The sequence below is a fragment of the Hyla sarda genome, chromosome 1 (genome assembly GCF_029499605.1).
Source record: "Hyla sarda isolate aHylSar1 chromosome 1, aHylSar1.hap1, whole genome shotgun sequence".
In the NCBI taxonomy this organism is placed as follows: domain Eukaryota; kingdom Metazoa; phylum Chordata; class Amphibia; order Anura; family Hylidae; genus Hyla; species Hyla sarda.
Genome location: NC_079189.1, coordinates 96923962 through 96949729, shown reverse-complemented (window position 1 = coordinate 96949729; position 25768 = coordinate 96923962). Strand labels below are relative to the sequence as shown.

Sequence of the window (25768 nt, the reverse complement as noted above, 5' to 3'; positions counted from 1 at the left end):
AGGGCCCCTACCTGCCTCCTCGCTGTCCGATCGCCGAATGACTGCTCAGTGCCTGAGATCCAAGCATGAGCAGTCATGCGGCAGAATCGTTGATCACTGGTTTCTTATGAGAAACCAGTGATCAACATAGAAGATCAGTGTGTGCAGTGTTATAGGTCCCTATGGGACCTATAACACTGCAAAAAAAAAAGTGAAAAAAAAAGTGAATAAAGATCATTTTACTCCTCCCCTATTAAAAGTTTGAATCACCCCCCTTTTCCAATAAAAAAAAAACACAGTGTAAATAAAAATAAAAATAAACATATGTGGTATCACCGCGTGCGGAAATGTCCGAATTATAAAAAATATATCATTAATTAAACCGCTCGGTCAATGGCGTGCGCGCAAAAAAATTCCAAAGTCCAAAATTGTGCATTTTTGGTCACTTTTTATATAATTTAAAAATGAATAAAAAGTGATCAATAAGTCCTATCAATGCAAAAATGGTACCGTTAAAAACTTCAGATCACGGCGCAAAAAATGAGCCCTCATACCGCCCCATACACGGAAAAATAAAAAGTTATAGGGGTCAGAAGATGACAATTTTAAACGTATTAATTTTCCTGCATGTAGTTATGATTTTTTCCAGAAGTCCGACAAAATCAAACCTATATAAGTAGGGTATCATTTTAATCGTATGGACCTACAGAATACATATCAGGTGTCATTTTTACCGAAAAATGTACTACGTAGAAACGGAAGCCCCCAAAAGTTACAAAACAGCGGTTTTTTTCAATTTTGTCGCACAATGATTTTTTTTCCCGCTTCACCATAGATTTTTGGGCAAAATGACTGACGTCATTACAAAGTAGAATTGGTGGCGCAAAAAATAAGCCATCATATGGATTTTTAGGTGTAAATTTGAAAGAGTTATGATTTTTTAAAGGCAAGGAGCAAAAAACGAAAATGCAAAAACGGAAAAACCTCCGGTCCTTAAGGGGTTAATGCTTATGCAGAATTATAAAACTACATCCCTTCCCCTTATCCCCTTACACCCTTCCCTTCAATTCCCTGGTTGGACTTGATGGACGTATGTCTTTTTTCAACCATACTATGTAACTATGTATATGGGGATGTATGAGGGTCATTTTTTGCATTGTGATTTGTAGTTTTTATCGGTACCATTTTTGTTTTGATGGGACTTTTCAATTGCTCTTTAGATATTTTTTATGGTATTTGAAGTGACCAAAAATGTGCAAATCTGGTTAGTGCACTATTACAACTTTTTGGGCCCCTCTTTTGATTTTGCCCAGGGCCACGCTCAGGATTGTCACTTTAACCAGGACATAAATAGCACCACGGAGCATGTCCAAAGCCTCTTCATAACTGCTGCTAATCTTTTCTAAGGGTCTGTTCACACACAGTGTCTTCGCTGCAAATTTGTAAAGGAATTGTTGCAGACTTGTGGCGGATTCTGACTTTCTCATTAAAGTTTACTAGGGAAATTCTGCAGGATATACTCCAGGTGTGAACATACCCCTAAAAGAAAACTAGCACATTATACATGAGAACTGTCTCCAATGTTTTGGTGCCTTTGTTTCTCGTTTTTCCACTTCACAGAACAGTCGGTTGCTATGGACAACAAGCGCTCGGTAGAACGTGTCCGTCCCGCCTGTTACATAAACTCCACTCCCAGCGTTTACACAACAAGGCAGTGTAAAGCCCGGTGACGTCAGGATGAGGAGGCGGGGCACCTAGCAGCACAGTTATGAGAGCCGGTGACGTCACGCCCCGCCCTCTGGTCCCGCCCCTGTTATGTCTTGTTATGAAACTGGGCAGCGGCAATGTGTTTTGTAACCTTCTCCCGCTCCGCAACCAATCAGAAGTGTCCCCGGCGGTCACCTGATCTACTGGCCGTAGTCGCACTTTATGTAATGGCAGGTATTGAGTGCTGTGCGCTCATAGAGTCTCTTACTATGTCTCGCCCGATACAGCTGGAGCCGCTGCTGGAGTGTCTGCTGCGGCAGTACCGGGGCTCGGTGGTGGTCCGGGAGCAGGAGGAGGCATGTGTGTTGCGGTGCCCGGGCTGTGGCGGCTTCCTGCGGGACCCGGTGACGGTGCAGTGCGGGCACACGTACTGCTGGCCCTGCGTGCGGGGGGAGCCGAGGAGGCGTTGCCGCCGGTGCCAGGGGGACATGGGGCGCTCACCCCGCCGGACATGTGTGCTCCTCAAGCAGCTGGCGGATAAATGTCTACCCGGGAGGAGCTGGCCGCACCGGGACGTGGCTGAGCTGCTGGAGGCGGGGGAGCACCGGGAGGCGCTGAGCAGGATCGGCCCGGCCATAGACACAGGTAATGCCCTCTATACACTGGAGCATACAGCGGGGGCCACAGGTAATATCCTCTATATACAGGGACATACTGTGGGGGCCACAGGTAATACCCTCTATATACAGGGACATACTGTGGGGGCCACAGGTAATACCCTCTATACACTGGGACATACTGTGGGGGCCACAGGTAATACCCTCTATACACTGGGACATACTGTGGGGGCCACAGGTAATACCCTCTATATACAGGGACATACTGTGGGGGCCACAGGTAATGCCCTCTATACACTGGAGCATACAGCTGGGGCCACAGGTAATACCCTCTATATACAGGGACATACTGTGGGGGCCACAGGTAATACCCTCTATACACTGGGACATACTGTGGGGGCCACAGGTAATACCCTCTATACACTGGGACATACAGCGGGGGCCACAGGTAATACCCTCTATATACAGGGACATACTGCGGGGGCCACAGGTAATACCCTCTATACACTGGGACATACTGCGGGGGCCACAGGTAATACCCTCTATATACAGGGACATACTGTGGGGGCCACAGGTTATTCCCTCTATATACAGGGACATACTGTGGGGGGTCACAGGTAATACCCTCTATACACTGGAGCATACAGCTGGGGCCACAGGTAATACCCTCTATATACAGGGACATACTGTGGGGGCCACAGGTTATTCCCTCTATACACTGGGACATACTGTGGGGGCCACAGGTAATACCCTCTATACACTGGAGCATACAGCAGGGGCCACAGGTAATACCCTCTATATACAGGGACATACTGTGGGGGCCACAGATAATACCCTCTATACACTGGAGCATACAGCAGGGGCCACAGGTAATGCACTCTATACACTGGAGCATACAGAGGGGGCCACAGGTAATACCCTCTATATACAGGGACATAATGTGGGGGCCACAGGTTATTCCCTCTATACACTGGGACATACTGTGGGGGGTCACAGGTAATACCCTCTATACACTGGAGCATACAGCGGGGGCCACAGGTAATACCCTCTATATACAGGGACATACTGTGGGGGCCACAGGTAATACCCTCTATATACAGGGACATACTGTGGGGGCCACAGGTAATGCCCTCTATACACTGGAGCATACAGCGGGGGCCACAGGTAATACCCTCTATATACAGGGACATAATGTGGGGGCCACAGGTTATTCCCTCTATACACTGGGACATACTGTGGGGGGTCACAGGTAATACCCTCTATATACAGGGACATACTGTGGGGGCCACAGGTAATACCCTCTATGCACTGGGACATACTGTGGGGGGTCACAGGTAATACCCTCTATACACAGGGACATACAGCAGGGGCCACAGATAATACCCTCTATACACTGGGACATACTGTGGGGGGTCACAGGTAATACCCTCTATGCACTGGGACATACTGTGGGGGGTCACAGGTAATACCCTCTATTTACAGGGACATACTGCGGGGGCTACAGGTAATACTCTCTATACACTGGAGCATACAGCAGGGGCCACAGGTAATACCCTCTATACACAGGGACATACTGTGGGGGTCACAGGTAATACCCTCTACATACAGGGACATACAGCGGGGGCCACAGGTAATGCCCTCTATACACAGGGACATACTGCGGGGGCCACAGGTAATACCCTCTATACACAGGGACGTACTGTGGGGGCTACAGGTAATACCCTCTATACACAGGGACGGACTGTGGGGGCTACAGGTAATACCCTCTATATACAAGGACATACAACTGGGGCCACAGGTAATACCCTCTATACACAGGGACGTACTGTGGGGGCTACAGGTAATACCCTCTATATACAGGGACATACAACTGGGGCCACAGGTAATACCCTCTATACACAGGGACGTACTGTGGGGGCTACAGGTAATACCCTCTATACACAGGGATGTACTGTGGGGGCTACAGGTAATACCCTCTATACACAGGGACGTACTGTGGGGGCTACAGGTAATATCCTCTATATACAGGGACATACAACTGGGGCCACAGATTATGCCTTCTTTATATTGGGGCATACATTGGGGTCTACAGGTTATGCCCTCTATATACAGACACTTACCATGGAGTCCACAGGTAATAATACCCTCTCTGTACACTGATGTATACTGGGGGGCAGAACGTAATGCCCTCTAGACACTTGCATATACCACAAGGGCCACAGGTTAGAGAACACACTTAGGATATGTTCACACTGTATTTTTGCAAACTTAAGGGACATGAAAGTGCACCAATCAAAATACAAAAGGAATTTAAAAAGAAAAACTAAACTAAGAACAGTGTGAACACAGCCTTTAAACTATCTGGGAAAGCTGTGTGTCCTGGCTGCATAGGCTCCTGCATGGCTGGAGGAATCATTACATAAACTGCACACTGGCCTTTCTAGGAGCTGGATAACAACCTGTGACGTCTGACATTGTCACCCAACTCTTCCATAACTAGGAGAGTGATCTCCAGCCATGTCCCGAGTGACTGTTGTACTGTAGGTGACTGGTCACACTCCCTGTAGGTGCTCTCCTTCACATACTGCTGAATACAGTGACATGATCAGGCGCTGCACTTCTAGTGACATCGTAGGATGGGGTTCACATTTCCTTTAGTTGTTACACAAGGCATAATAATTGGGCCACAATGCACAGCATATAATGGGGCCACAATGCACAGCATATAATGGGGCCCCTGCTTGACTATGCTCATGTTTAGCAGCTGGTTGAGAACATGAGAGGTTTATGCTTAGTTTGGTCTCCATTCTTTGCTGTGTGCCTGTGTAATACAGAAATTGAGTATACAGCTAATACACACAGTGATATCCTCGTACACAGGATAATCTTGATGTCATAGTACAGGGATAATACACAGTGATGTCATAGCATAGAGATAATCTACTCCATTACTAAGTAAATGTATAATACACATAGTAAAGTCATAGTGCAGGGATAACTCAGTGATGTCATAGGATAAGGGTAAGTTCACACCAGTGTTGAGTTCCATTGCGTCCGTTCAAACGGGACTTAACCCCTTAAGGACGCAGGACGTAAATGTACGTCCTGGTGAGGTGGTACTTAACGCACCAGGACGTACATTTACGTCCTGTGCATAACCGCGGGCATCGGAGCGATGCCAGTGTCATGCGTGGCTGATCCCGGCTGCTGATCGCAGCCAGGGACCCGCCGGCAATGGCCGACGCCCGCCATTAACCCCTCAGGTGCCGGGATCAATACAGATCCCAGTATCTGCGGCAGTGCGCGATTTCAATGAATGATCGGATCGCCCACAGCGCTGCTGCGGGGATCCGATCATTCAGAACGCCGCACAGAGGTCCCCTCACCTTCCTCCTTCCGACGTGAACGGAAAAAAAAGTCAAAAAATGCTACTTTTTTAATACATTTTATTAAAAAATTATAAAAAATTAATTAAAAGTTTTTTATATGCAAATGTGGTATCAAAAAAAAAGTACAGACCATGGCGCAAAAAATGAGCCCTCACACCGCCGCTTATACGGAAAAATAAAAAAGTTATAGGTCATCAAAATAAAGGGATTATAAACGTACTAATTTGGTTAAAAAGTTTGATTTTTTTTTTAAGCGCAACAGTAATAGAAAAGTATGTAATAATGGATATCATTTTAATCGTATTGACCCTCAGAATAAAGAACACACCATTTTTACCATAAATTGTACGACGTGAAAACGAAACCTTCCAAAATTAGCAAAATTGCATTTTTCTTTTTAATTTCCCCACAAAAATAGTGTTTTTTTGGTTGCGCCATACATTTTATGATATAATGAGTGATGTCATTACAAAGGACAACTGGTCACGCAAAAAAACAAGCCCTCATACTAGTCTGTGGATGAAAATATAAAAGAGTTATGATTTTTAGAAGGCGAGGAGGAAAAAATGAAAACGTCAAAATTAAATTGTCCGAGTCCTTAAGGCCAAAATGGGCTGAGTCCTTAAGGGGTTAAAGGGGTGATACAGGGGCCAGAGCACTGTGACTACCACCATGCCCCCTCCCATAGACTTGTATTGAGGGGGTGGAGCCATGACTTCACGGTGCTCTGGCCCCTGTATCGCCCTGTCATTGCGCACAGAAATTTTCCGCTGTCATGACGGCAGTGTGCTGCTACTGAGAACGCGGGGGTCTCCATTAGCGGGACCCCTGCGATCAGACATCTTATCCCCTATCCTTTGGATAGGGGATAAGATGTCTAGGGGTGGAGTACCCCTTTAAGCAGGGAAAAAAATTCTGCAAGCAGTCATTTTCTTTTTCTCTGCTTAAAGGGGTATTCCGGGATCTAAGCTTCTATCCATTGTCTCCTTATGGGCAGGTGGTTAGGTTCTGGAACATAAGTCTTTTCTATTCAGTACTGATCTTGTGTCCCATACCTGCAGGGCTGTTCTGCTGTCATCTGTTAACTAGTTTTAGGTAGGCCTTGTGGCTTTATAGAAATACATTTTAGTCATAGAATAAGCCTGGAGGCAATAATAAGATAGCCGGAGCCGTACTGGAGGTCGTCAGAAGTATTGAGGTTCCAATATAATAGTCACTCTATAATGACAATCTTCCAATATCCCAGTTCAGCACCATTTTGTCTACTTGCAGTCTGTGAATGAAAACATGCTTGTGTACATCCAGAGCCTGAAAACCTAAGCATCCATTCACACCTTAGGATTTGGTGAGGATTTGAGCACAGTTTTCGAATAAATGCACCTCTGTATCTGAATTCGGTGTCGGCCTTCGGTTAGTGCTGTGAATCCTTTTGCAGATGCACATCATTTGCAGCACGCTTATATTTTTTTTATACAGTGCATCATAGATTATAAGAGCATACTCTAGTGGTTCATGTGTATTCCTTGTGCTTACCTGTTTTAGCTGATGTGGCATGCATGGGATTTGTAGCCATATTGGTTTGTATTTCCCCACTGATATTACTAATGTTGCCTTGATTTCCCATAAAGCAATTGGCTTTGCAGAGAGAGAGGGTGGAGTCTCATCACTACTGTTTCACTGAATGTGTTTTATGAAGATTTCAAGTCTGTTTTTTTACAGCGTTTTGTCAGTTTTTGCTGCAATTTTCCCAAACTGCAGTAAAATGACACATCATCACAATTTGTGCAATCTCTGCAAATTAGTAAAGCATATTTTGAGAATCACAGCAAAAGAACTAAAAATGCTGAAAATCACTCAGGGGAGATGTTTTAACTGCTACACATCCTGATCACATAGAGATAGCAGCAGTGTACAGATAGAGCTGGGGAGATCTAATAGGTGATGATGTCATCCTGTAGTTCACAGGAAGTCAGCTGACTTAGGACAGACCACTTCCTATGTGTCAGAATTGCTGCTAGATCAGTGTTTCCCAGCCAAGGGTGTCTTCAGTTGTTCCAAAAACTCCCGGCATGATGGGACAGCCAAAAGCGGACCAGGCTTGCTATAAAGTGTAGTTTTGCAACAGCTGGAGGCACCCTGGTGAGAAAACATTGACTTATACCAATACATTATTTGCATTTTTTTTGAGCCTGTTAAGCCGTTCTGTTTCTCAAAGGAGATCGTTCACATTAGAGAATCTCACTCAGTGGTAGATGTTGGGGCGTAACGCTGAGCACATTAGATTTCAGCATGCCCAATCTTCCCCATTTTAGAACACATATGTGCTCAGCTAAGTGTGAGACAAGTGCTTGACCCTCCTAGTATTGAGTTTATTACAATATATTAATCCATAAAGTCACTAATACTCTACTGATAACTGGACCTCTAGACAGGCTTTTTAAGGCCATTAGTCCTGTAACTTGTAAAAGAGCTGCAAGTGAACCCTATCTTCTGTAAAAAAAAAAAAAAAAAAAAAAATGAAACCTAAACTCCATTCTAACTGCGTGCAGCCGGAATACAGCAGACAGTTGATGCACTAGTTTAAAGGGGTTATCCACCATAACATGATTTTAGTACTTACCTGCCAGTACTAGGTATTTCCTGTTGGATTTTGTTCTCTAAACTACACATCCCATAGTTCCATGCTTGAAGGTTAGAGATCCCTTTCCTTCCTCCCACACATCAGCCATCACACCCATTAAAACACTGTTTTCTAACCAGGGGCCTACAGCTGTTGCAAAATTGAAGCAGGATGTCAGGTCTCAAAGCACTGCATCCTGGGAAATCCCAAGACATGGGTCATTTTGTATGCTGTTAAAAATAAATATTGGGGCGATTATCACACAAGAATTGTGAGAAAACCGTCACACACAGGTACAAACACTATATTATGAACTACACTAACTTTACAGCCCCTGTAGCATAGTCAAATAAAGGATCCAGGAATACCCCTTCAAGAACCAAACTTAGATTGTTTGGATAGAAACAGCATGTAGGGAAAAACATCCATGCAAAACACTAACTTCTAGTGAAACAAAGAGTTGTGTCTTATATTCTGATACATGGTACACCATATGTATGTAGGCATATACTGGCTACACACTACAGTACTGTATGAAGTTGTCATCTCAGCCCCTGACTGTCTGGATGGGGAATATACAGCGTTCTGCCTAGGAATGGAGACTCCTTTCCTGGGTCACATGACTGCTTGTTATAAAACAATCCTCTTGTGATGTCATGTGTTACACAACTAGCACTTAGGGCTGCTGAGGAGGGGGCGAGAGCATATCCTGTGTGTCTCCTTCTGTATTACATACTGCATTCTTTTATCTGCTGGGAGTAAAAAGTTATATGGGTTACAATAGAGGATAAGTGGACTGAATTTCCAAAAATTGGATATATCTAGGGAGAGAGTGACCCCTGCATTTGTATCTGGGGGAGGTCCTAGCTGCAGGGTCCCAGATGTTAATTTGGTAACAATAGTATATATACTATCTTACATGTTTCTTTTCTGTCATGGTAAACAAAATGTAACTTTTGATGCCTCCCTCATTTTCCTCCACACTCTCTCAGTTCCTTCAGCATATTGTCTGTCGAGCTATTCATTGCCTGATCGGACATGCAGCGGCTGATGTCTCTTTCTGGGTTAGAAGATATTCAAAATAAATATGAAAATGGGGGAATATACTGGAAATCTTAGGAGTTGTCACATTTAAAGGGGTTATCCAGGCATAGAAAAACACAGCTACTTTGTTTAAAAAACAGCTCCCTGTCTGTCTCCAGGTTGGGTGTGGTTTTACAACTTGGCTCCATTCACTTCTATGGAACTGAGCTGCAGAACCACAACCAACCTGGAGACAGACGGGGGTCTGTTTTTGCAACAAAGTAGCTGTGTTTTTCTATTCTTGGATAACCCCTCTAAAGCTTCCATTAGTTGTAAAATCCCTAAGCAGATTCTGAACATTATTATGTATATTTTATATGTAAAATCCCTTATTTTCTTCTGTACTGCTGATCGCTCTTCCTGCAGTTTTTCTGGAGGCTGGGTGCTCTTCCTCTCCCTTGTCACATGGCCTGCACTGAAGCATACCGGGGGGGGGCGGGGACATTTATCAAAACCTGTCCAGAGGAAAAGTTGCCCATAGCAACCAATCAGATCAATTTTTCAGCCTCTGCAAAATGAAAGAAGAAATCTGATTGGTTGCTATGGGCAACTTTTCCATTGCACAGGTTTTGATAAATCTCCCCCACCATGTCCACATTATAGGGTGCAAGTCCACAAGAAATCTATTCATTTTGTTCCCATAGAGAAACATATAAGTGTACATATAAACAATTCCTTGATGTAGTACCTTGTATTGGTTGTCAGTTTACCTGGAAATGACTTTACTCCTTTTTCAAATAGTATATCAGATGCCCCATGAGTGTCTTCAATACAATATTATTATTGAGATGTCGTGATCAGTATTGATTATGGCATCTAAAGAGTTGATGGGCATGTCGACCATTGGGTAGCCGGGACAGGCGCTCTAGGCAGTGAGCACAGCTCCTTCACTCGTTTCAGAGTCCAGATGGGACTTGGGACATAAATATACATCCTGGTGCGCCACCTGTCTGGTATGATATGGGCCAGGCTCCCAGGCGTGCGTCCTATTCCCTCGCTCAATCCATGATGATCATAATGTACGCCATGGGTCGGGAAGGTTATCACCCCACAGCAGTATGCTGTGATTCAACAAGCTCAGGCCATTCATCGTGACTAGAGATGAGCGAACTTACAGTAAATTCGATTCGTCACGAACTTCTCGGCTCGGCAGTTGATGACTTATCCTGCATAAATTAGTTCAGCCTTCAGGTGCTCCGGTGGGCTGGAAAAGGTGGATACAGTCCTAGGCAAGAGTCTCCTAGGACTGTATCCACCTTTTCCAGCCCACCGGCGCACCGGAAAGCTGAACTAATTTACGCCGGATAAGTCATCAACTGCCGAGCCGAGAAGTTTGTGACGAATCAAATTTACTGTAAATTCGCTCATCTCTAATCGTGACAACTGGAAAGGCTTCGGTATCAGGCCCTCACATCTCACCTGGCCATAGAAAGTGACTCCCTCCACATTATTCTGCCCTTGCTTCTGGTCTCAGTCCTGTGGACTCCCATCCTTAACACATGAGGTAGTGCTGTTGGGCGGGAAGCTAGATGGGTATAATCGTCCATTTTGAGAGCTGCAGGAGTGCCTGCTGTCTTCCTGACTGTTGGGCATGCCGCCCGCTTCCATATATTTACATTTAACTGCGAGCACACACAGGTCACAGGGCTGACAAAGCCTTGGCACCAGAATGGTGTCCTGGCACCTGGGATTTGTCAAGCCCTGCTATATATACAGTGTATAAAATCTGTAAGAATCATGTTTATCTGATACAGCCAGGAATAAGATATGAGTCATTAGGCATCTTCTAGGGTGAATGCAGCTGCATTAATAACTCACTTGGATTGTTGGCACTACTTTTAATGTTTCTTTTTTATGTATGTTTTGTTCTTTTAGATCCCAGTGACTTGATACTACGTGTTTACAGAGCAGAGTCCTATGCTGCACTATTTGAATATGAGAAGGCTCATGAGGACCTGGACTTTGCCCTTTTCAAACAACGTGACTGGCCAGAGGTGATTACCAAAATGTTTAAACATCTTCTGCAACATAGATTTCAATTAATTACAGAAGTTTATATCAGTGATATCAACCTGTGGCTAACTAAAACTCTGTATGTCCTGGTTGTGTATATTTTGTAGCACAACGTTGTTGACCACTATGGTGTAAGTTATGGAGTACAGAGGAATACACTGAACCACATATAAATGCATCATTCATAACTATTGCATTTTGTCATAAGACAGTTGCTCAAAAAAAGTTATGGCCCTAAATGAGTAATCAAAGTCTCACTGTTTATTGAGCTGATGCTACAGATTGATGACCTGTTACCACTGCTTGTTTTATCCTTGCATACTGTGGAACCTGCTTTGTCATATGGCCATGTAAACCCTGTTTTTTCCATAGGTGTACTTCAGGAAAGCCAAATTACTGCAGGAGACTGGGAATTTGTACGAATCTTTAACATTTTACCTCCAGTGTCTGGCTTTAGATGAGGAGTACACATCTGCCAGGAATGAGATAGAAAAGGTAACTAAGCCTTGTATGCTATTTCTCCATTTTGCTTCTGTAAAGTCTAAATTTTTGTTTTTCTCCATACCAGGTACTCCGTATTCATTTAGGATTCTTCATGATGTATATCATTGCTGGGATGCTGGTGGTCAGAATAGCTTTATATATGTGCTTACAAGTTCAGAGATCAACCATTATCGGGTCTTCTTAACTTGACTCTTATAATGTACTTGGGTCTGAAGCTGTTGAATTCATTTCTATAGTATTTATGGAGCAGGTTGGAACTGTGAGCGTCACAGGTCATGTACCTATAGGCTCCTGCAGTTACAGCCTTCTTGCTTGCTGACCCCTCTTGCCTCTTGGACATTGTGTTTTTTATTTTTTATTTTTTTTTATAATTTGGTGTCCAGCTTTGTCCCCATATGCATTAGGGAATTTGCTGTATCTTTCTGGTACAATGAACCTCCATGCGTACATGGGACATTTTTCAAATCCTTATATGTAATTCAGCACCTATAGAAATCTGTGGGCTCATAGTTACCAAAATGTAAAATTATTTTAATTAAAGCAAACAAATGAATGAGGATATTACAATGCAGATGATTCTTGTATCCCGTGTATAATCCATATGAATAAATATGCTGTACTTGTTCTAGAGAATTTGTCATAGTGAATCATTCTGAGTTTTCTTTCAATTCCTTTATTGCAGATCCTACGCGACTTTCTCTTTCCCGTCCCAGAAACCGTAGAAGGTATTCTGAAGGATCTTGAAATAAAACCTTTGCCAAATCCCCAAGTGAAACCTTTTGTATTAGGATCAGATAGGAAAGAGAATACATATCATTTGCACACAAGTCTGGAACAGGTAACTTTCGGAATTTTGGCTTGTTGCAATGTCTGTTTTTTACTTTATTTGACTACTGGTGAATTATCCATATTAAACTATATACAGTGGTCCCTCAAGTTACAATATTAATTGGTTCCAGGACGACCATTGTATGTTGAAACCATTGTATGTTGAGACCATAACTCTATGGAAACCTGGTAATTGGTTCTGAAGCCCCAAAATGTCATCCGAAAATAGGGAAAAGTGAGGATTAAAGGAAAAATAAGTAGATAACTAATATAGATAAAGCAAATCCTTACATATTAAAGTAAGAAAGATCTTCTGGGAGCTGTAATCACTGTCTAGAGGACAGGAGCTTCTTCAGGGTCCTGTACAGTACACGCAATGCCATTTAAAAAAGTAAGATGGAGCCGCCCTTATTTGGTGTCCAAAGGAGCAGCTAACTGTGGCACAGGTTGAGTAGTACAGAACTTGTAATACCACTCTGTACTGTATGGGGCGCTACCAGACAGGAATTCAGTGCATATGCTTCAGTAATACAGGTGTTTTACCAGTGAATGCCCATTCTAATTGGTCAGTTCTTCCAGCCATTGACAGGTTTCTCAGATCTGGACTGTCTGTAGCATTGTATGTTGAGTCTGGTTTTAAGTTACAATGGTCCAGAAAAGTCCATTGTATGTCGAGGCCAATGTAAGTTGAGGGATCACCACTGTGTATTCATAATTTTTTGTTTTTGTTTTTTATTTATATATGCATATAGATGTCCATAAGTCAGATTAGCTTTTATTTCTAAATTACTTTGAAAAAAGAAAAGGCTTCACAAGCATTGGTTCCGGATGGGCTGCATGCCCAGTGTATAGATAAAGCCTTTGGGCATCCTCGATATAAATCCACTCTTATATTGGTTTGTTTGTAGCCAACTTGAACATTTGACTTATGTGTTTGTTTGTAGGATAAGGGCACGACAAAGCAAATAAAGAGCACGAGCAGTAGTGGCCTGAAGCGCACACAGTCCGTGCATGCTCTGCATGGTAAAGAGAAGACGAATGCTGAGGAAGGCTTGAAAAGGGTAGCCTCAGAACCCCTCTTATTAAGCCACGAAAATGGCATATTGCTGAAAAGAAAGCTCTCCCTTTCTGAGCAAGATGCAAATATCTGTGAAGATGGTCGGATTAAGCACTTAAGGCATGGAGGTAAGAATAATGCCTTAAACTAGTATTTTATTTTTATTTTGTTTTGTTAAAATGTTGTTCATAAAGGCTAAATGTAACCCCCCCCCTGTTCTCTTCAGAGATTTATGGCCTATTAGTAGGAGACCTCTACTTATAGCAGGAAAAACACAGCAGACTTGTTGCAGAAATGGCACAGGCGTAAAAAAAAAAATTCTAGCATATGTGATTTCACCCTTTGGGTATGTTCACACATACTAAGTTATGCTGCAGGTTTTATTGTATCAGCTATTTTATGTATTCTAATTTCTCATTGTAGATTTTTATTTTCTGTACCTAATTATGAAGGCAGAAGGAAAGATGGCTTAAAAAATTAAATTTATAAAAAAAAAAAAAAAAAAAAAATCCATTCTTTTTATTCTTATACTAATTTTTTTTTTTTTTTTTTTTTTTTTTTTTACTCTTATACGACTTGGTAAAAAAGTTGGAGAAACTGGGAATTATGATTTAAGGGGTTAAAGTATTTTACGTGACAACAGGGGAGCTTTAGAATTCAATATTTATAGTAATAGATTATAGCATTTTGCTTGTTTTTTCTTATTATCTTAAAGGAAATCTGTCATCAGGGTCACCTGCACTAATCTGCCTGTACAGACAGGTAGTTCAGGTGACAGTGATGACGACAATAATTGGCTTGTCCCGTTCCGTGCTGTCGTTCTCCGGCAATCCTCTTCTGTATCTTCCGTTCCGGACCCGACTTGGAGCATGGGCGGAGCTTTGTGACATCATCTCTCCTGCTGGGTCCCGCTGCTAGCTAACAGAAATGGTGACATCACTAAGCTCCGCCCATGCTCAAAGTCTGCTTCGGCGCTGAAGATACTGCAGAGAATTGCCGGAGAACGACCGCATGGAACGGGACAATGTAAGTATCGTTGTCATAGGTGTCACCTGCACTACCTGTCTGTACCGACATGTTAGTGCAGGTGACACTGACAGATTTCCTTTGTTCTTTTTTTGATTTCTGTCCCCTTGCTTTTAGGTGGATTTTTTTTTTTTTTTTGAGATTCCATTCTGCGATCTCATTTCTGTTCTATTCTGTTCTTTTCTAGAAACCTATGATGGGGAATCCTCCAACTTAAGAGTAGACCCATCCATCCTACGTAAGCTGATTGATGGAAGTGACTTTGAATGCTCCCTTTGCATGAGGTTAGTTATTTACTAGGTTATTATAGGTTGCATCTGGCTTAAAGGGGTATTTCTGAGAATTTCTTTTCTATTTAATTGTGCTCCGAATCCAATTAAATAGAAGTAAAAAAAAACTATACTTGCCCCTACCCTCTTTTCACTTTCTTTCTTTCTTCGTGTTGATCCCCTTCAGCTGTTTCTCTAAGCCATTGGTGGGTTAAGCTTGGAAGGTCCTTGTACAACAAGGCAGAGGACCAACACAGAGAGAGCATGGGACTGAGCTACAGTCCTGGACACTGCCCATGGCAAGAGAGGTGCTGTTTCTGGTTAAGAATAGGCACCTTTGCCTAAACTTACAGCCAATTTAAATGGGTTGACTGGTGGAACTTTATTCTAAAATTGTCTCCAGCCTGCCTAATAAATAAAAACTTTGAACACTCTATCCTCCGCTCCCTCGTATCCGGATGCCCCATCTTCAATCGGGTCTCTGCTGACAGTCTGCTTTTTGTAGCCGTCTGGAGCTGTAAATGTGAGGTCCTTGCGCCCCTCAGCCAGTGACTGGTTAGCAGCAATGTCAGTTTCCCCGGCTGTGGATTCTACGCTCTGCAGTTTGGGGGAAAGCAGAGTCAATATGAAAAAAACCTCTAAATAAATATAAGGTGTAAGGGAAGTGCTATTTAAGACATAACTTTTAATATATGCTTACTAAAACACACCACTATGTGCCAAGTGATTATACCCACATAGGAATAAAATCATGCGACACAGGATCTGTTAGGATCACCACCCATCTGGTGGATTTATCATGAATCTAATGTGTAAATACACATATTCAGATATGCATCTCTAATAGAAAATATAATTCTCAACGCGTTTCTACTCCAATCAAGAGTGTCCTCAGGAGAATATCAGAATAATAGAGATAATAGAAGTATCACATTTTTAAAAAAAACACGGTATTACTGAGTGACCCACGATACGGGGTATCACTCAGAGGGTGTGATCTTTCCCAGCTGTAACAGGAGAATGTCGGCACAACCTAAAAAGAAGAAAACCAACAATACAGTCAGCCCAGTATACAGACTTGCACTAAATGTAGTTTTTGTAGGGCTGAAAGACTCACAGTCCTTGCAGTGGTTCCGGACACCTATAAATAAAATAATACATTCCTATCAATAAACAAGGTTCCGCTGTACCTGTAATGTAAATCTAGCATAACGCCGCTAGTGTGCTGTACTCACTGTCAGCTGGTCTAGGTGCCGATCACAGGATCCCGGGAGGTGCGCAACCCGCAGTGGCGGGGAGCCGGAATGATTCAAACCGGCTGCGATGCGCTCACCTTCCGGGTCTCTCGGCGTCTGGCGTCATATCCTGGCGCCTACGTGTGACGTCGGCAGTGCCCGCCCCGCTCTGACGCCCACAGGGGGCGGGCAGAATGCCGAACTCACTACTATAGTTCAGGGCCGGGAAAGCAGAGTCTCCCATCCTGGTCAGGGCGCCTGAATACCAGAGCTACAAGGGAGCGGAGGTAAGTAAAAGTTTTTGTTATTAGGCAGCTGGGGGATAGTTAAAAAAAATCCACTGGACAACCCCTTTTTAAAGGCGGTTATTCAGAACTTCAAAGATTAATGGCCTCATACTTTAACTCTCAGTACCCCTGCAATAGAACAAGCTGCAATAGCACTTAAAGCCACCATCAAAGGTTCAGTTCTGTGCCTGGGGATAGTCCATCAATAATAAAGGCCTGGAAAGTTAAACTTTGGTCTGTATACTATTATGCTTAGTGATACGAAGAGCATTGGTTTATGATAACTGTCATTAATATTGGTTTTGGGTCATGTTTGGTTGAGGAACTTTTTTCTGTGTTGAATGATGAATAACTGTGTGATAAATTGTTTGCAGGTTATTTTATGAGCCAGTTACCACACCCTGTGGACACACCTTCTGCAAGAAATGCTTGGAGCGCTGTTTGGATCACACACCTCAATGTCCTTTATGTAAGCAGAGCCTAACAGAGGTGAGTGATTGATAGTGTGTCTATTTATTGAACACTACTTGTCAGCTCCTGGCTTATACACCAAATATCCATAGGGTTCTGATTAGGGTTCAAAAGAGGTTATATGGTATACTGAATAGGAAACCACAGCAGTCTGTACTTTTCCTATGCAGTGGGCCAATGAAAAACAGTATTTTGCATAGTATGTTTTCTTAATATTGTGACCAATGGACAGCGACTCACTGTATATCTGTACATCTGTATATTGGTGATAGACATATTGATACATAGACTTTCTGTGAATTCCTTCTTTTAACACATGATTTCTATGCTCTTAGTATCTAGCAAACAGAACCTACAATGTGACAACCTTATTGGAAGAACTTATCAAGCAATATCTCCCTGAAGAGCTGTGCGAGAGGAGAAGGCTTCATGAAGAAGAAACCGTTGAACTATCAGAGTAATTCTATTTCTAATACTTTAACTCAGAATCTGATATAAAGTCTTTAGTTATCTGATAAGATTTGCTTTATTTTCTTTGTAGACCTTGCTTTAGCAAATACATTATTTTAATTTTTTATTTTTTTTATGCACTATAGCTTAACAAAAAACGTGCCTATCTTTGTATGCACAATGGCCTATCCAACCGTGCCTTGCCCTCTCCATGTGTTTGAGCCACGATATCGACTTATGATTCGGAGGTGTATGGAAACTGGTACAAAGCAATTCGGAATGTGCATTGGTGATCCCGAAAAAAGGTAATTGTCCCTGTGATGGATAAATAATTATGTTCTCAAAGGGTGAAATACATAGAGAAATATGGAGGATATACATAGTAAAACTGGGTCAAAACACAACTAAAGAAATGCTTTTTGTCCTATTAATGCGGTCACAATGGTCCTAAAAAAAAAAAAAAAAAATTTCTTAAAAAGCTTTAAATGAAAAAACACAATGGATTTCCACATGTAGGATTTACATTTAGGATAATTTCTGCAATTGTGACATTTATCTGAAATTTCACTAAGTTGTGTGAAACTGATTTTCAGTTGTAAACCTTTATGTATGGTTTTCATTGCCAATTATTTTTTTTTTCTATTTAAAGTCAGTGAGGAAAAGCATGTACCTGTAACATACAGCCACATTTAACCCTTCAGGGACACAGACCTTTTTGGCCTTGAGGACACAGACAACTTTCATTTTTACTTTTTTTAAGAAGCATGTATTTCTATCCACAGAGCCATATTAGAGCTTTTTTTTTTAATCACCAAGTCTACTTTGTAATGACCTCTTTCAATATACCATAAAATGAACATGTTACTGTTCAACCTGAAACATTATCTTTATTCTGTGGGTCAATACGATTAAAGGGATAAACATGTTTACTTCCTTTTCTATTATGGTACTACTTTATGATCTGTAGTTAATCAGTACCATTTTTGTTTTCGTGGGACTTTTTGATAACTTTTTATTTTTAATTTTTCTGGGGTGTGACATGACCAAAAATGAGCAATTGTGGACTTTGATATTGTTTTATGTTCACCATATAGGATCATTAACGTTACATTTAATAGTTTGGAATTCCATGTTTTTATTTCAGCTTGAAAAATGGCAAAAGGGATGATTTGAAGTTTTTATTATGGGAAAAGTTTTTTTTTTTTTTTTTTTTATTAAAAAGAATTATAAAAATTATCTGCACTTTTTAGGTCTCCACAGGACCTATTATATGCAGTTATTAGATTATATTTACTGAGCAATGCTATGTTAAATAGCTTTGATCAGAGATCTGCTGGTCAGTCAGGCTTTAACAGCAGGTCACTGCGGGACCTACACAGGAGTACTCCAGCTACTGGGTAGAATGATCAGAAAATATACGTTGTTCACAAATGTGTATATTTTTGGATGACAAAATGCTGTCCCCGCAGCTATTGTCTGTCTCTGTGAGGAGACCAAATACAGGAAGTGTGGGCAGGATAAGCAGGTCTATGTGCAGGCTCCTGGCTTGTCAATCATCCTGCTGTGTGAGCCAGAGCCATGTCACAGAGCCTCGGTGCACAGAGCCCTGCTTGTCTGCCCACACTGCCTATATTTGGTATTTGCACAGAGACACACAAGCAATAGCTGCAGGGACAGCATTTTTTCACCCTTAAATAAACAATACACTACACTACACTACTTTTTTAACCAATGTAGATTACAAATATACATAATGGGGGAGATTTATCAAAACCTCTTGGAGTTAATTGGAATTTAACAAAACCCCTTTTCCAATATAACTTTAATTTGGTAAATTGTTGTAGTGAAAACATTTATTTGCATTTCAAAGGGTGAAACCTACAACAATATACATGAGTACATAATGCAGATCAACAGATAGTTAGCATAAAGCTTAATTGTGATGTGAGCATGTGATGCTGAAATCTATCTGCAGTATGAACTAACTTGTGCAGATTGTGTAACACTGTATCCTTCTTTAGCTTTGCAGATTATGGTTGCATGCTACACATTAGGAACATTCATTTCCTACCTGATGGTCGTTCTGTGGTTGACACAATTGGAGGAAGAAGATTTCGGGTTGTAAAAAGAGGAATGAGGGATGGATACTGCACCTCTGACATAGAGTATTTGTCTGACACCCAGGTAATTTACCTTTTTGTTTTTCTCAAGTATTGCAAATATCAGTAAAATTATATTCAGAATTCTACATGTTGATTTTTGTGTCTGCCATATGCACATACTTTCAATGGGTGACATTTATCAAGGGATTTAGAGCTTTTTTTTGCTTACAAAAGTCACACACAGTCGCATTAGCACCTAAGCAAATTTTTGTGCGACTTTTGGCTGTAAGCAAAAAGCTACAAAAGAGCCTACGAAAGTGAATCTTATGTTTCACTTCGCAATGGTCAGGGATTTATCTAGCAACAGAAGAATGCAGCAGCACACTGCCAGCACAAGGATATAGGTGCAACATGAATATGCAGTTAAAACATGGAGAGCTATACAGCTATGGTGTAATAGATGCAAATGTGAAACTATGAAATAGTGAGGCACTTAGCTCGCAAATTTGTCTCCGCCGGCGGTCAAATAGCTTGGACCGTCCCACCGCGATAAGGTAGCCTCCTGGGACGGACCCTACACTGTGAATATGCCTCTGTGTGAACAGTTCAGGGATTTATCTAGTGAGAAAGTCGCAAGCCCTCAAACAGCGTAAATGTAAGTCAGCCTGGAGCTGGCTTACAAAACTGCTTTGGAGAGCGAATTTGTATATTTCCCGCTGGCAGCCGTGATCACAGCTCCAGCGGGAAATATGATAAAACAGCTGTACAAAGGAGCCCGGGCTGGCATCACTCTGTAGCTGCCCGGACGCCATCTGATTCTAACCCCACTACCCTAACAGACAAGGGGGGGGGGGATCTCCATCAAGTTAGGGTAGTGGGGTTAGAATCAGACAGAGCCCGGGCAGCTGCAGAGTGATGCCAGCCCAGGCTCCTTTTAACATACGTCTGAGCCGCAGAGTTTTTCTAGTGCCTACTGTAATTTCACATTTCCTGCTGGGTCATGTGATTGGGACCATGTGAAAGATTTGATCATACAGTTGGGACTAGAAGAACTCAGCTGCTCCATTATATATTAAAAGGAGCCCGGGCTGGCATCACTCTGCAGCCGCCCAGGATGCACAAATCTGAAATGAGAAGTAAAAAAAAAATTTGTACATTTTGGGGGGGAAAAAGTGGTAAAAAATTGCTTTTATGCAAAAAATGGTATTCAAAAGTGATTATATTGGTTTTTGTTTTTGTGAGCCAAATTTATCAACCCCCTGTGATAGTATGATGTGTCGCACATAAGCAAAACTAAAGCAAAAAATGCCTACAGAACACTCTTACCAAAGCAACGATGATAAATGTACCCGAACTAGTTTAAAATTTAAAGGGTATATCTGGGGATTTTTTTCCTCTAAGGGTGTCATTCCAACTCCTTTTTTAAAGCCTGTTTCATTTACACCAGCTTCTGTGTAACAGTTAAATGACTTGTCGTTTTATTTTTTTTAGTTTGCGTGTATGGAAAGAGTCAAAATAAACCCTTTTATAATTTTATGGACAGGTTGGTGAAGAAGAGCTGCAGCAGCTCAGAGAACTTCATGATGCGGTCTACACTCAGGCTTGTCGCTGGTTTCAGAACCTCCGATACAAGTTTCGAAGCCAGATCCTTCATCATTTTGGTTCCATGCCAGAGAGAGAGGAAAATATACAGGTATGAACATTATCTAGATAAAATGTGATCATTGTCTATTGAATTTAGGTGAAAGTAATTATAAGGGGCAAATTTAATGCATTTTTTTAAATATAACAACCATAAATGAATTAACTGTTATCTACAGATATCTAGCTCTCCCACTGTTAGGGCCCTTTTTAGTTGGGCTAACAGAAAGCAGGTAACAAGCACCAATGTCTCTGATCGGTGCTCATTTTTTCCCTAGGCTTGATCAATTGCATGGCCGAACTGCGCAAACAATCGCTGGATTGTTCATGTGGCCCAATAAGTCACTATTGGCTGCACAACTCCTTGTTTAGACACAGCCAATAGCGATAATTTATATGGCTACCCAAAAGATGCAATCTGCCAACAATTGGGCCTTTGCTTGTTTGACAGCTGATTGTTGGCCGCAGTGCTTTTTAAGGTCTTATTAATATACTACACATCTGATCAGTATTAACACCTTAAGGACTCAGGGTTTTTGCATTTTAATTTTTTCCTTATCACCTTCTAAAAATCATAACGCTTTAAATTTTGCACCTAAAATTCCATATTAATGGCAAATTTTTTGCGCCACCAATTCTACTTTTCAGTGACACTAGTCATTTTCCCAAAATATCCACGGCGAAATGGAAAAAAAAATCATTGTGTGACAAATTAGAAGAAAAAATGGCATTTTGTAACTTTTTGGTCTTCTGTTTCCACGCAGTGTATTTTTCAGTAAAAATTACATCTTATCTTTATTCTGTAGGTCCATACAGTTAACATGATACCCTACATATAAACATTTGATATGTATAGAAAACACATTTAATTTTGTACTACTTCTGAAAAAAATCATAACTACATGCATGAAAATTAATAAGTTTAAAAATGTGCTCCTATAACTTCTCTATTTTTATTTTTCCGCATACGGGAATGTATAAGGGCTAATTTTTTTGCCGTGATCTGAAGTTTTTATAAATACCATTTTTGTATTGATCTGACTTTTTGCTCACTTTTTATTCATTTGATTTTCCATGATATAGAAAGTGACCCAAAATATGCTATTTTGGACTTTGGAATTTTTTTGAGCATATGCCATTGACCGTGCCATTTAACAATATATTTATATAGTTTGGACATTTCCGCAAGTGGCGATACCACAAGTGTTTGTTTACACGGTTTTGTTTTATATTTTTATTTTATTTTTTAAATGCGTTTTTTTTTATTTATTTTTTATTTTTTGCAGTGTTTATAGCCCCTTCTAATGGCTATAGCACTGCACAAACTGATCTGCTACACAGATCATTGCTGTGCATTAATACGGCAATGATCAGGGTTATCTGCGGTCGATTGCTCAAGCCTGGATTTCAGGCTTGGAGCAATCGATCGCCGATCTGACGCGACTGAGGCAGGTAAGGCACCCTCTGCTTGCGTTTTAGCTGATCAAGACATCGTGATTTCACAGTGATGGTCCCGATCAGGCCGACTGAGCTGCCGGGAGTGTATCTTTGTTACTTTAGAAGCGGCGATCAACTTTGAATGCTGTCTAAAGGGTTAATAGTGCACACTACAACGATCGGTGCCGCACGCTATTAGCCCAGGGTCCCGGCTTTAATTAGCCACCGCGTGACCCCGCATTATATACAGGGACCGGGCACAGGTACGCCTTGTGTCCTTAAGAGGTTAAAACTGGATGCAAAGAAAGGTATAATCTCCATTATGTCCCTCCTAATTTCAGCTGTCTTTAACCAGTTAGATTTCAAATGTTAGTTACCACCTTTAAAGCTTTGACAAAATGTTAGTTTATTGATTGCTATGGATACATCTGCTTAACCCCTTAACGACGCAGGACGTATATTTACGTCTTGCGCCAGCTCCCGCGATATGAAGCGGGATCGCGCCGCGATCCTGCATCATATCGCGTCGGTCCCGGCGCTCATCAACGGCCGGAACCCGCGGCTAATACCACACATCGCCGATCGCGGCGATGTGCGGTATTAACCCTTTAGAAGCGGCGGTCAAAGCTGACCGCCGCTTCTAGAGTGAAACTGAAAGTGACCCGGCTGCTCAGTCGGGCTGTTCGGGACCACCGCGGTGAAATCGCGGCGTCCCAAACAGCTGATCGGACACCGGGAGGGCCCTTACCTGCCTCCTCGGTGTCCGATCGACGAATGACTGCTCCATGCCTGAGATCCAGGCAGGAGCAGTCAAGCGCCGATAATGCTGATCACAGGCGTGTTAATACACGCCTGTGATCAGCATAAGAGATCAGTGTGTGCAGTGTTATAGGTCCCTATGGGACCTATAACACTGCAAAAAAAAAGTTAAAAAAAAGTGTTAATAAAGGTCATTTAACCCCTTCCCTAATAAAGGTTTGAATCACCCCCCTTTTCCCATAAAAAAATAAGTGTAAAAAAAAAATAAACATATGTGGTATCGCCGCGTGCGTAAATGTCCGAACTATAAAAATATATCATTAATTAAACCGCACGGTCAATGGCGTACGCGCAAAAAAATTCCAAAGTCCAAAAAAGCGTATTTTGGTCACTTTTTATACCATTAAAAAAATTAATAAAAAGTGATCAAAAAGTCTGATCAAAACAAAAATCATACCGATAAAAACTTCAGATCACGGCGCAAAAAATGAGTCCTCATACCGCCCTGTACGTGGAAAAATAAAAAAGTTATAGGGGTCAGAAGATGACATTTTTAAACGTATAAATTTTCCTGCATGTAGCTATGATTTTTTCCAGAAGTGCGACAAAATCAAACCTATATAAGTAGGGTATCATTTTAACCGTATGGACCTACAGAATAATAAGGTGTAATTTTTACCGAAATATGCATTGCGTAGAAACGGAAGCCCCCAAAAGTGACAAAAAGGCGTATTTTTTTCGATTTTGTCGCACAATGATTTTTTATCGTTTCGCTGTGCATTTTTGGGTAAAATGACTAATGTCACTGCAAAGTAGAATTGGCGACGCAAAAAATAAGCCATAATATGGATTTTTAGGTGGAAAATTTAAAGGGTTATGATTTTTAAAAGGTAAGGAGGAAAAAACGAAAGTGCAAAAACGGAAAAACCCTGAGTCCTTAAGGGGTTAAATTGATTTCAACACTCATTTCAAAAAAGTTGATCCCCAAAACTGATGACCTTTTTTATTTTCAGGTTGCTCCAAATGGACCAGCCTGGTGTTGGTGGCTCCTGGCAGTGTTACCTGTGGATCCCAGGTATCAGCTTTCTGTTCTTTCTATGAGATCATTAAAAGACCGTCTCCTGAAAATCCAGCATATACTGACCTATTTCTCTAGAGACCAGTCCAAATGACTAACCGCCTGGAGCTTCCTTAACAGTCATCCAATCCTGACTCTAATCACCGCTGGAGTTTTTGCTATCTTTGCACATATGGCATTGGTTTGAACAAAGTTCTGGACTATTGCAGATGCCTGTTGGATAAAACCTGCTTCTGACTATAGAACTTGTGGAAATACTCTGCTTTTTTTTTTTATTTTATTTTTTTATCTCATTTGGTTATGACAACAAGCCTATTGCACTATGTATAGAGTTAATGTTTGTATTTTAAATGCTGTAAATTTAAATTTCATTTGAGTTAAAGATTTCTAAATATGTGTGTTTTGTGTATTGCTGCTCCAAGTACATTGTAAATGGAATGTAAGAGACTTATCCAGAGGAGAATCCTCATCCTGGTTGTCTCTGATTTAATATTTTTTATAAATCTATGCAGTATTTGTGTTCTAGTGTCCAAATTCTTTTGTATCTTTCTTTACGAGTAAATTTGTCAGCCTTTTGTTTTTGTAGTCCAGTCACATTGCATTATAAGCTTGATTTTTCAGAACTTAAGATTCTGTTCTCTATGACAACAGTGCTATAGATATAGCTAAAAGCATTGGTGCCCCTGCTTTTCCACATGTAAGCATGGAAAAATTATATATAGAGGAGAGTTAATTATACTAGTTGTAATGAAAGGATTCTGTCTGTCCTTAGTATGGGAAGATTTTTTTTTAATCATAATTTAAATCCTCATACAAGCTTTAAAAAGTTCAATATTAGGGCACATGGACAACCATGGAGGGTGGAAGGCCAACCTGTTGGGACCACCACCTATGAGCCAGAGAGGAGAGCTGGTAATAAGAAACACCTATTACGCTGGTGATTTTGTCATGTACATGAATGCTCATACTTTTGAGTTGCTACATTTTAGTAGCAGTGGCCACTTCAGTAGAAATGAGCAGCTAGTTACACTTTCCCTCAAAAAGGTAATCTGCCTTCATGTTAAAAGGGTCTTCTATGACACTTGGATACATGTTATGAAAGGAGTTATCCAGTTTTTTCAGCAAACCACTGCAATCTGTATGGCTAACCAGAAAGTATTTTAGTTCTCCACCACAGGAAAAATTTTAACCAGTCACGATGAGCCGCAGCAGGATC

The 25768-nt window shown here is 41.4% G+C and overlaps 1 protein-coding gene across 2 annotated transcripts; it reads left to right on the top strand.

The window, feature by feature from the left end:
• Positions 1-1690: 1690 nt before the first annotated feature.
• Positions 1691-25105, top strand: LONRF1 (LON peptidase N-terminal domain and ring finger 1). 2 transcript variants are annotated; one of them, XM_056558508.1, is made up of 12 exons: positions 1691-2331; positions 11271-11389; positions 11781-11903; positions 12595-12750; positions 13685-13925; positions 15011-15107; positions 16989-17103; positions 17421-17542; positions 17682-17840; positions 19557-19719; positions 21181-21330; positions 24488-25104. In XM_056558508.1, the coding sequence occupies exons 1-12, from the start codon at positions 1824-1826 to the stop codon at positions 24644-24646; spliced, it is 2112 nt and encodes a 703-aa protein (XP_056414483.1). In that variant the 5' UTR covers positions 1691-1823; the 3' UTR covers positions 24647-25104. The 2 variants fall into 2 exon arrangements, with proteins under 2 accessions (XP_056414483.1, XP_056414492.1); XM_056558517.1 differs by having other exon boundaries at positions 1692-1920; positions 24488-25105.
• The last annotated feature ends 663 nt before the right edge of the window (positions 25106-25768 follow it).

Bases quoted from the DNA above. Each gene is read 5' to 3' on its own strand.
- LONRF1 (XM_056558508.1), top strand. From the start codon at position 1,824: ATGTGTTTTGTAACCTTCTCCCGCTCCGCAACCAATCAGAAGTGTCCC. The intron at 11,390-11,780 runs GTGATTACCAAA...TTTTTTCCATAG, and splicing joins AACAACGTGACTGGCCAGAG to GTGTACTTCAGGAAAGCCAA. The intron at 13,926-15,010 runs GTAAGAATAATG...GTTCTTTTCTAG, and splicing joins TAAGCACTTAAGGCATGGAG to AAACCTATGATGGGGAATCC.